We start from the raw sequence: 12456 nt of genomic DNA, 5'->3' as shown, positions 1-12456 counted from the left end.
TTGTTGGCAAAGTAATGTCTCTGCTTTTCAATAAGCTGTCTAGGTTGGTCAAACCTTTTCTTCCAAGGAGCAAGCGTCTTTTAATTTCATGGCTACAGTTACCATCTGCAGTGATTTTGGAGCCCTCAAAAATAAAGTCTGTCACTGTTTCCACTGTTTCCCCATCTATTTGCTATGAAGTAATGGGACTAGATGCCATGATCTTAGTTTTCTGAATGCTGAGTTTTAAGTCAACTTTTTCACTCTCCTCTTTCACTTTCATCAGGAGGCTCTTTAGCTCTTCTCTGCTTTCCGCCATAAGGGTGGTGTCATCTGCATATCTGAGGTTATTGATATTTCTCCCAGCAATCTTGATTCCAGCTTGTGCTTCATCCAGCCTGGCATTTTGCATGATGTATTCTGCATATATGTTAAATAAGCAGGGTGACAATGTACAGTCTTGATGTACTCCTTTCCTTATTTGGAACCAGTCTGTTGTTCCTTGTCTAGTTCTAACTGTTTCTTCTTGACCTGGGTACAGGTTTCTCAGGAGGCAGGTCAGGTGGTCTGGTACTCCCATTTCTTGAAGAATTTTCCACAGTTTGTTGTGATTCACACAGTCAAAGGCTTTGGCATAGCAATAAAGAAGAAGTAGATGTTTTTCTGGAACTCTCTTGCTTTTTCTATGATCCAACGGATGTTGGCAATTTGATCTCTGGTTCCACTGCCTTTTCTAAATCCAGTTTGAACATCTGGAAGTTCACGATTCACGTATTGTTGAAGCCTGGAGAAGGGAATGGCAAACCACTTCAGTGTTCTTGCTCTGAGAACCCCATGAACAGAGGATTGATAATCCATGACAATTCCTCTCTGCTGTTGCAGGCTTTTCACCAAGTCTCTGTGGGTCTGGACAGCCTACATTCATAACTTCCTTGAGAACAGGAGGGTGAATTGTCCTTGCTGTAAGTCATTCTGCCCCTTCAGCACTCTTCATGAGCAACTGCATCACATACTATTTACCCACTTATCTGCCTAATTATTTCTTGAAATGATTTTACCAATGAAACAAAATGAGCAGTGGGATTCTTTGTTTCCCCGTTTATCCTTATTTTCATAAGGTGCTAAATCTCTGCCCTTTTCTTTTCATTTGTGTTTCCTACTGCCAATAAATTCTCCTGTTTTCAAAGTATTTTTAAGCATTGGCATTTTCTTATATTTATACTAGATATTTGGCAACACTGCAGTTTCCACTGGAATAGCACTTAAAGGAAGTGATTTTTTTCAGGACATTTTCCTCCTGCTTCTTCTTTTCCTTAATTCCCTTGGATATCCTTTGACATGGTGCATTCTATGTTTAATCAATTTGTTCATTGTGTAGGAACTCTATCAAGGGTGAATAGTATCAATTTATAAAACATGGAAATCTTTAACTTTGGAGGACAACAATTTTGAGTGGGCAAAAGTTATAGTGGCATTTAGGTGAATTTCATTCTCTTTAGCTGGATGATGGTGAATTCCATGAGTAAACATGACTTCATGATTTTTTCTGTAAATGTATATAATATAAAGATAAATCATTTTTCCTACCCTAGACCAGAAAGGTGAATGCTGTGACTGGAGTTTTGGGCACCATCTCCAGTGCCAATGTCCCCCATGCCCTTGGGATGATGGAGCAGGAGCCCAAGAGAGCTTCTGCCCCAGATGGAGCCAAGATTTTGCCTCAGACCCCTGACCTCTCTCCTGTGTGAGAGGCACTCAGCCAAAATTATTCCTACCGGCATCAAATTCACTTTGAGGAATACTTTGGCCATGTATTTAAATTATCATTCTTGTTGTTATTTAAAACAGGGTCATGAATATTTGGTTTGGGTGAAGTATGAAAGAAAGGTTAAATATTTGGTTTCTCTTTGGAATCATCACCCATTAGGGCACAATTAAAATGTATCCATCAATCATATCTTTGGTACCAGTCATTGCTAGAGGTGTTTTATTCACATACATTATCTCAGGTGAGCCTGGCCATGTGAATATATTTTTAATTGCAGTATGTATGTGAGTGTGTGTGTGTGTGTTATAGTTGATGTATAATCCTATGTTAGTTTCTGATGTACAGCATAGTGATTTGACATTTACATATATTATGAAATGATCACTTGAAGAAGTCTAGTAAACATCTGTCCCCACACAAAGTTTTTACAACACTTTTGACCACATCCCTTATGCTGCATATGACATCCCAGTGATTTATTTTTTGTATATTCCCTTCACCTATTTATCCCCTTCAGCATGCTTCCTTCTGCAACCACTCATTTATTCTCTGTATCTGTGAGTCTATTTCTGTTCTGTTTGCTTAATTGTTTTTAGATTCAAAATGTAAGCGGAGTCATACGGTATTTTCTTTTCCTGTCTGACTTGTTTCACTTAGGTTCAGTTCAGCTCAGCTCAGTCACTTAGGTTGCTGCCCTCTAATTCCATCCACAAAGATGAATGTCCTCCTCCGCTCTCCGATTCCTCTTGGCTTCAGTTCATGTGGGAGAAGCAGCTTCTCCCACTTGCTTCTCTCTTTATCAGTAGCATTTCAAAAAGATTGAATTGATTCGTTAGCATTCTCCAATGGTGACTAAGTTTTTTTTGTATTATTATGAATTCATATTGAACATATTTGAATGTATTGTAATTACTATTCTTAATAACATCAAATTGTCCCATTTTTAGCCAGTGGGCAGCTCTTCAATTTGGTCCAAATCCAGACCTGACCTACCAGCCTTTGATCATCTTTTTGTTCCTGGAATGGCACACTTTTCTGACTTGGGAATTCCTCTAAGAATCCAGGTACCTATTGGTGGGGTATGAGTCCTTTGAAGGCACTCTCTCATAGCTGATTGACCTGTTTAACTTGACTCACCAGCTGTTCCATCTCAGCTTCCTTATGGATCTTCCGCTTGCTGACTTCTGATTGTGACAGTGCCAGGACTCAAGGGTCTGAATTTTCCTCCTTGCTGTCACTGGCTGAATGACATCATCTAGTTTCACAGCCTTATCATCTCATTTCCACAGTTCCGCAATCTTTCCCAGTTCAGAATCTTTTCCAAAGAGTTGACTCTTTGCATGAGGTGGTCAATTGGAGCTTCAGCTTCAGCATCAGTCCTTCCAGTGACTATTCAGGGTTGATTTCCGTTAGGATTGACTAGTTTGATCTTGTTATCCAAGGGACTCTCAAGAGTCTTCTCCAGCACCACAGTTCAAAAGCATCAATTCTTCAGCACTGAGTCTTCTCTCTCAGATATGAGTCCAACTCTCATATCTGTACATGACTATTGGGAAAACCATAGCTTTGACAATATACAACTTTGTTGATAAAGTTAAGTCTCTGCTTTTTAATATGTTTTCTACGTTTGTCATAGCTTTTCCTCCAAGGAGCAAGTGTCTTTTAATTTTGTGGCTGCAGTCATTGTCTGCAGTGATTTTGGAGCCCAAGAAATTAAAATCTGCTGCCGTTCCCACCTTTTCCCCACCTATTGAAGTGAAGGGACCAGATGCCATGATCTTAGTTTTTAAATGTTGAGTTTTAAGTCAGCTTTTTCACTCTCCTCTTTCACCCTCATCAAGAGGCTCTTTAGTTTCTCTTCACTTTCTGCCATTAGGGTGGTATCTGTATATCTGAAGTTGTTGGTATTTCTCCTGGTAATCTTGAGTCCAGCTTGTGATTCATCCAGCCCGGCATGTCACATGATGTACTCTACATGTAAGTTAAATAAACAGGGTGGCAATATACAGCTGTGACATACTCCTTTCCCAATTTGGAACCAGTCCGTTGTTCCATGTCTGGTTCTAACTGTTGCTTCTTGACCTACATACAGGTTTCTCAGGAGACAGGAAAGGTGGTCTGGTATTCCCATCTCTTTAAGAATTTTCTGTAGGTTGTTGTAGCCTCTTTAATGTTCCTCAAGCATGTTGGCCACACTTCCTCTGGGGTCAAAATAGCAGCTGCGTTTTTTTTTTTTTGTCTTTCTGGCATACTTGCTTGGCTAGTTCTTGACCTTCCCTGTGAGGATTACCTCAATGTCTGTGCTTGATAACTGTGTTCAAAACTGCAGTGACGATGAGAGGTAATCCTAGAAAAGCACAAGAAGTTGACAGAGCCTAGCACTGATTTTCTTAACTGATTTCTTGAATCTTGTAACATAAAATAACATGTCCTTGAGGTCTGTCTAAGCTGTTAGGTATTTTACCTGTAGCCAAATGTCTTCTGTTCACATAGACCACATTTCTGTATGTGCTCAGATTCATTGCTAGGTTCTCTAGACTTGGGTCACTCTTTTAAAGTTTCAATTTCTGAATGTAAATAGTTTTTAATTTCTTTCATATACACAAATATATAATTTATTTAAATGAATAAACATTTCTTATACACACCAGATTTTCAAGCTGTTTTTATGATTGTTGGTGGAGCTTTTCTGTAGTCATTTTTCCCTTTCCTTTAAAAAATTGGATCAGTTTCCTTCCTAACATCAGCCCATATGTGACCTTGAGTGCGTGCATGCTCAATAGCTAAGTCATGTCTGACTGTTTACAACCTCACGGACTGTAGCCTGTCAGGTTCCTCTGTCCATGGGATTGCCTGGCAACAATACTGGAATGGCTGTCATTTCCTCCTCCAGGGGATCTTCCCAACCCAGGGATCAAACCTGCATCTCCTGCATCTCCAGCATTGCAGGTAGTTTTGTAGTTTTCTTTTTTGTTTGTTTGTTTTACTGCTGAGCCACTTGGAAAACTCATATATGACTTTGTGTGAAAAGTGTGAAAGTGTTAGTCACTCAGTTGTGTCTGATTCTTTGCAGCCCCATGGGCTGTAGCCCTCCAGGCTCCTCTGTCTGTGAAGTTCTCCAGGATAGAATACTGAAGTGGGTACCATCCCTTCTCCAGGGGATCTGCCCAAACCAGGGATAGAACCCAGGTCTCCCATATTGCAGGCAGACTTTTTACCACCTGAGCCTTCAAGAAAGCCATGTATGACATGTGCGTGTGTGTGTGTGTGTGTGTGAGAGAGAGAGAGAGAGTTACTTGCTCAGCTGTGTCCAATTCTTTGTGAGCCCATGCACTGTAGCCCACCTGGCTCCTTTGTCCATGGAATTCTCCAGGCAAGAATACAGGAGTGGATTGCCATTCCTTTCTCCAGTATATGACCTTAGATAATCTATATTAACAATCCAGCATACATGATTCCATATAATGTCTGTACATGGTTACACAATCTTTTTGAAAAAATTTTATTTATAAACTAAGCTATACAAATGTAAGTTATCCAAGAATATGGTTGTAATTTTGTCAGTCTGTTTAGATTTTTACTTGTTATCAGGATGGAGTGACAATTTTTAAGAGTTTTACACATGGAACCAGGAATCAGAGGTGCCCTTTGGCTTTTTTTTTTAAATTCAGATATCTTATTATGGAGTTTTAAGAGTTCTTAATATACTCTAGGTATGTCTTTTATCAAATACGTGTTTTGCAAATATTTTTTCATGTCTGTTTCTTTTACTGTTTCAATGTGTCTCTGTAAACTAAATATTTTTAACTTCTTTAAAGTCCTAATTATCAAATGTTTCCCTCTGTAGCTTATGCACCTTGTGTCTTATCAAAGAAATGTTTGCTTAACCCAAAGTTTTAAAGATGGTCTCCTGTATTTTCTTATACATGTTTTAAATTTTTACACTTTATACTTAGGAATCTTATCTATTTTGAGTTAATCATTATTAGGGTTGATGTTTGTCTTTTTGCATATGGATGTTCAATTGTTTCAGAACAGCTTGTTGAAAACACTATTTCTCCATTGAATTAGCCTGGTAGTTATGTCAAAAAAAATTGACCTTATACGCATAAATTTAGTCTGTTATTCTTGATTTTGTTCCAGTAAGCCCAAATTACACTGTTGTGAGTTCTCTGGTTTGTATAGTAAATCCTGAAATCAAGTAGTTTAACTCCTTCAAAAATGTTATTTTATTAAAATTAATTTTGCCTACTTTTTTAAGTACACAAAAATTCAAGAGAACAGAGTTTCAGGATATTAGTTCCTTGACCAAGGATCAAACCCATGCCTCCTCTCTGGCCACCCTCCTTCAGGAGGCTGTGCGTTTCCACCCCAGTCTCCACAGGGCATCCTTCACATCCTTGTTTCTCAGGCTGTAGATGAGGGGGTTGAGCATCGGGATGACCATGGTGTAGAAGACAGAGACCACCTTGCCCTGCTCCATGGACTCCACAGCTCCCGGCTGGGCATACATGACAAAGACAGTCCCAATAAGGACAGTCACTGCAGTCATGTGGGAGCCGCAGGTAGAGAAGATTTTGTGACGCCCAGCTGCTGAGCGCATCCTCAGGATGGTCCCTGTGATGTAGCCATAGGAGATGAAGACCACAATTGTCACACCCACGATGATGACCCCACAGATGCCAAACATGACCAGCTCATTGAGGGTCGTGTCAGCACAGGCAAGCTTGAGCAGAGGCGGCACATCACAGAAGAAGTGGTCGATGTGGTTGGAACTGCAGAACGGGAGGCTGAATGTGAAGCTGGTCTGCAGGATGGAGTTGAGGCAGCCCTCACAGTAGGAGCCCAGCACCAGGCGGGCACAGACCGAGGGGCGCATGGAGATGGGGTAGCGCAGGGGGCTGCAGATGGCCACGAAGCGGTCATAGGCCATCACAGCCAAGAGGAGACCCTGGGTGGTGCACATGAGGGAGAAGAAGAACAGTTGGGTGGTACAGCCAGCAAAAGTGATGACCTTGGAGGAGGACAGGATGTTGGCCAGGGTGTTGGGGGTGATGATAGATGTATAGCACAAATCTAGGAAGGAGAGGTTCTTGAGGAAGAAGTACATTGGGGAGTGCAGGTGGGCATCTAGGGTGATGAGCACGATCATGGTGAGATTCCCTTGGATGGCCATCATGTACAGGGCCAGGAACAGAGCAAAGAGCAGGGCCTGGGTCTGCGGACCTCCCTCAAATCCCTCCAGCACAAACTCCTGCAAAGTCATCACTGAAAAGTTTCTATTTCCATGGGGTGACATGACTTCAGTCCTCAGACCGTGAGAATTACACCTCCAGTGATGGTGAACTAGGTAAATCAAACTAAACTTCCTGCTGAAGACTATTAGAAAAGATCAACAGTAAAAATGAAATCTGATTGAAAGTTCAGGAGAGTTAGTTAATGACTTAGTGAAGAATTGCTAACAAAGTTCAAGATAAACACAGAGGACCAGGGATTCCAATGCTGACAGTACTTTGCCCTGGAGATACAAACCAGTTTTGAAAAGGAAGTCTGAGAAGCTCAGTGCCTAGGCAGTGACTTTTTGCTGTGTTGCTTGTTTTGTGGAACTAATGGTGACAAATTGCAAAACATTTATTTGATACTCGGAACCACCAAGGATGCATCCACAGAAGTAAGTTACTAAAAAAGGAGACAGAGAAACAGGATCGATCTGAATTGGAAGAGATAATGGCCAAGTGTTTTATCAAACCAATGGAAAATATTAATCTGCAGATTCATGAGCCCTATTAAATTAAAGCAGAGTTAATGCAAAGAACAGCACATTCATATATATCAGAGTAAAAATATTTAAAACTGAAACAGAGAGAAAAATCCTAGGTGCAGCCTGAGGAAAAAAAGACTGTCCCTTCAAAGAATCTACCGCAGGAGTAAGACTGTGAGTTGGCTTTCCATCCATTTGCAGCCAATTGATTTTCAACAGGGTGCCAAGACCAATTAAAAGGAAAAGAATAAACCCTTCAACAAACAGTGATGGAACAACTGGAAACCCACTCACAGAAAAAGGAATTAAAAGCATTACCTCAGACTACATACAAAAATTAACTCAAAACAGGAAAAAACCTAAAAGTAAGCACTGAAACTATTAGAACAGAAGAAAAGATCCACGTAAATTGTCATGACCTGGGATTAGTTAGCAGTTTACTAGCTATAACTCAAAAACACAAGCAACAATAGTAAGAAGATGATTGGATTTCATTGAAATTAAAATATTTTATGCCTCAAAGGACATTATCAACAAAATGAAAATAAAAACCATGAGATAAAATATCTGCAAATTATATATCTGATCAGGATCTAGTCTCCATAAACCATAAAGAATTCTTACAACTCAGCAACAAAAAGACAATCGATTTTTTAAATGGGCAAAAGACGTGAATAAGCATTTCTCCAAAGAAGATACACAAATGGCCATTAAGTACAGGAGAAGATGCTCAACATCATTAGTCATTAGAGAATCAGGGCTGAAGCCCAGTATGAGATCCACTCAACCCACTAGAATGTCTATAATGAAAAAATGGAGAATAGCACCTGTCAATGAGGATGTGGAGGAATTGGAACCATCATACAATGTTAATATAAATGTAACAGTGGTGCAGCTGCTACAGAAAACAGTAGAGGTACCATGTTATACAGTAACAATCCCCTCTTAGGCAGGTAACCCAGGAGAACTTAAAACATAAAGTCACATAAAAGCTTGTACACAAGTATTTATAATGGCAGTATTCATAATGGCCAGAAAGTGGACGGGAGCCAAACGTCCATCAGATGATGGATAGACAAAATTTGATATAGCCATAGAGTAGAATAATATTTAGCCAAAAAGGGAGTAAAGTTCTAATACAAGACACAATGTGGAGAAGCCTTGAAAACAATGTTAAGTAAACAAAACCAGACATGAAAGGGCACAGATTCTATGATTCCATGGAAACGTGCAGAAAAGGCAAACTCAGAGACAAAAGGTATATCAGCAGTAGCCAGGGGCTGGGAGAACAGGAGGGTGGAGAATATTCTGAAACTAGCTAGTGGTGATGACGGAACAACATTGTGGATATACTAAAACGAAAAGGAAAAACACACCTGTTTATACACTTTAAAATTGTGAAATTGTAAAATTTTTGTCATATAAAAATTGTTTCTCGATTTAAACATTAAAAATTATTTTTAAAAAAGAAAGAAGGAAAGTAATATAAAAACATTTACCAGGAAGATAAAACTGAGAGAGTTTGTCACTAACAGACACAAGCCACAAGAAATACTGAAAGATGATCTTCAGGTAGAAGGAAATTGATCCCAGATGGAAACTCAGAGGTGACAGAAACAATGAAATTAAGGAAAAGGGCAAAAATATTGAGATATCTAAATAAATATGGATTTTATAAAATGCTCGAAGGTTGAAACAGAGAGATTAAAATACAAAACACCAAATGTATGCAATTCAGGAGGGGGTAATTAGGGTACAAATAGTCTAAGGCTTTTTGCCTTGTTCAGAAAGTAAATAAAAACACTACTGTCAGTTGTATTAATTCAAAAATACAAGTTTAATTTTTTTTGTAACAATTAAGAGAAAAAGTGAAAGAATGTTAAACATCCAAAGGAATATAAATAAGAAATCAAATAATAATATTTTTCAGTGAATGCAAAAGAATGGAAGAAAAATAAAGAACATAGGCAACCTACACTGTTGGTGGAAATGTAAATTGGTGTAGCCACTATGGAGAACGGTAGGCAGATTCCTTGAAAAAGTAAAAATAGAGCTACCATATGATTCAGCAATCCCACTCCTAGGCATATATCTGGAGGAAACCATGGTCTGGAAGGATGCCTGCACCCCAATGTTCACTGAAGCACTATTTACAATAGCCAGGATACAGAAGCAACCTAAATGTCCATCAGCAGAGGACTGGATGAAGAAGATGTGGAGATATGTATGTTGGAGTATTGTGTGTGGGTGTGTGGGTGTGCGCGCTCAGCTGTTCAGTCGTGTCCGGCTCTGCAACTACATGGACTGTGGCCCACCAGACTCCCTTGTCCACGGAATTTTCTAGGCAAGAACACTGGAGCGGGTTTCCATTTCCTTCTCCAGGGAATCTTCCTGACCTAGGGATCGATCCGGCATCTCCTGCATTGGCAGGTGGGTTCTTCACTACTACGCACCTGGGGCTCAGCCATTAAAAAGAATGAAAAATGCCATTTGCTGCAATATGGATAGACCTAGAGATTGTCACACTGAATGAAGTCAGGCAAAGAGAAATATCATATGATATTGCATATATGCCCAATCTAGAAAGAAATGATGGGAATATTTACAAAATAGAAATGGACTCACAGACTTAGAAAACAAACTTATGGTCACCATGGAGGAAGACTGGGGGGAAGGGATAGCTAGGGAGTTTGGGATGCACTTGCACACACAGCTACATTTAACATGGATAACCAACAAGGAGCTGCTATATAGCACAGGGACTCTGCTCAATGTTATGTGACCAACTAAATGGGAAAAGAATTTGAAAAGGAGTGAATACATGTATATCAACCTAATAACTCTGCTGTGCACTTGAAGTGATCACAACACTGTTGATCAAGTATATTCCAATATAAAATACAAAGTTAAACAACGTATAAAGAGAAAAATCATGATTACTTTAAACATCAGGACAGTGCCTACCTTTCCGGGGATCAGTGGAAGCTGGGGCTCCTGAACAGCCAGGGCATGCGGGGCACGGGAACTGCTGAGCTGAGACTAGGGGTAGAGCGTGTCTTGGCCTGCGTCGTTCCTGGGCGGCGGTCTGCTTTGCGATCACTCCTGGACACCGAGTGTGACTCTGTGCACACCTCTGCGTGTGTTGTGGTGAAGGTGGAGGGCTGGAGCACTTGTCCGCATCCTGAAGCCGTGGCACTGCAGAGGGGTCCACAGGAGCCCTGCGCTTGCTGACCTGGGGAGCAGCCGCCACCACCTCCTCGGAAGGAGCTCAAGCCAGACTGAAAGGGAACACATGCAGCACTTTCTTATGGATCAGAGACACACCGGGATGTTAGAAGTAACCCTGCCTCAAGTCACATGAGAGGAACAAGCAGTTTTTTGCCCCCTGCTTCCTCCTTCTCTAGACTTTTTCCTTTCAGGCTTGGTGACCACAGTCTTTGCTGGCCCCCACACAGGTTCTCTGACCACTTCCCTCATTTCCTTCAGTTCAGTTCAGTCACTCAATCATGTCCGACTCTTTGAGATCCCACGGACTGCAGCACGCCAGGCCTCCCTGTCCATCACCAACTCCTGAAGCTTACTCAAACTCATGTCCATTGAGTCGGTGATGCCATCCAGCCAACTCATCCTCTGTCATCCACTTCTCCCACCTTCAATCTTTCCCAGCACCAGGGTCTTTTCCAATGAGTCAGGTCTTCGCATCAGGTGGCCAAAGTATTGGAGTTTCAGCTTCAATACCAGTCTTTCCAATGAATATTCAGGGCTGATTTCCTTTAGGATGGACTGGTTGAATCTCTTTGCTGTCCAAGGGACTCTCAAGAGTCTTCTCCAACACCACAGTTCAAAAGCATCAATTCTTCAGCACTCAGCTTTCTTTATAGTCCAACTCTCACATCCATACACGACTACTGGAAAAACCATAGCTTTGACTAGATGGACCTTTGTTGGCAAAGTAATGTCTCTGCTTTTTAATTTTCTGTCTAGGTTGGTCATAAGTTTCCTTCCAAGGAGTAAGTGTCTTTTAATTTCATGGCTACAGTCACCATCTGCAGTGATTTTGGAGCCCAAAAAAGTAAAATCTTTCACTGTTTCCCCTGTTTCCCCACCTATTTGCCACAAAGAGATGTGACTGGATGCCATGATCTTAGTTTTCTGAATGTTGAGTTTTAAACCAACTTTTTCACTCCCCTCTTTCACTTTCATCAAGAGGCTCTTTAGTTCTTCACTTTTTGCCATAGGGGTGGTGTCATCTGTATATCTGAGGTTATTGATATTTCTCCCGGCAATCTTGATTCCGACTTGTGCTTCCTCCAGCCCAGCGTTTCTCATGATGTACTCTGCATATAAGTTAAATAAGCAGGGTGACAATATACAGCCTTGATGTGCTCCTTTCCCGATTTGGAACCAGTCTGTTGTTCCACGTCCAGTTCTAACTATTGCTTCCTGACCTGCCTACAGGCTTCTCAAGAGGCAGATTTCTCCATTGTCTCATTCTGTCTGAAATGTCTGCCTAGCCCCGTCCACCTTGTGGGTGTCACTAGCTCTCTTGTCTCGCCGGGGCCCCTCCATGATGCACTCTGATGTGACTGTTTCCTCCTTTGTGCTGTCAGCAGCCTGGTCATACCCCCTCTTGCTGTCCTGGTCATGTCAAACTGCAGGTATTTGATTCCATGTCTGTGGTCTGAGGCTGGCCTTGGTCTGTTATTTTTGCACCCTCGGCATGGGGTCTATACCTTAGTACAGACCTTAGCATGTGCTCAGGGTCTGGTGGTGCTGATCTGAGCAATGCATTGAAGGTGATGAAGTAGACAGTGGCGCTCTCTGTTTATAATGAAAACTGTCCCTTTGGTCTAAATGGCCCTGCAGCCCACGGGCAGGGCTGGTCAGGCAGGAGGGTGTCACCACGTCCCCTGCTGAGAGCAGACCTGAGTGCTTACTGTATACACGG

The 12456-nt window shown here is 41.2% G+C and overlaps 1 protein-coding gene across 1 annotated transcript; it reads right to left on the bottom strand.

The window, feature by feature from the left end:
- Positions 1-6095: 6095 nt before the first annotated feature.
- LOC122677759 (olfactory receptor 12-like) lies at positions 6096-7046 on the bottom strand. Its single transcript, XM_043877995.1, has one exon. The coding sequence runs from the start codon at positions 7044-7046 to the stop codon at positions 6096-6098; it is 951 nt and encodes a 316-aa protein (XP_043733930.1).
- Between the last annotated feature and the right edge of the window lie 5410 nt (positions 7047-12456).

The sequence above is a fragment of the Cervus elaphus genome, chromosome 20, assembly GCF_910594005.1.
Source record: "Cervus elaphus chromosome 20, mCerEla1.1, whole genome shotgun sequence".
Taxonomy (NCBI): domain Eukaryota; kingdom Metazoa; phylum Chordata; class Mammalia; order Artiodactyla; family Cervidae; genus Cervus; species Cervus elaphus.
This window is presented reverse-complemented; position numbering and strand designations above follow the sequence as displayed.

What these genes read in the sequence shown, in the direction of transcription:
- LOC122677759 (XM_043877995.1), bottom strand. Translation starts at nt 7,046, where the DNA reads ATGTCACCCCATGGAAATAGAAACTTTTCAGTGATGACTTTGCAGGAG.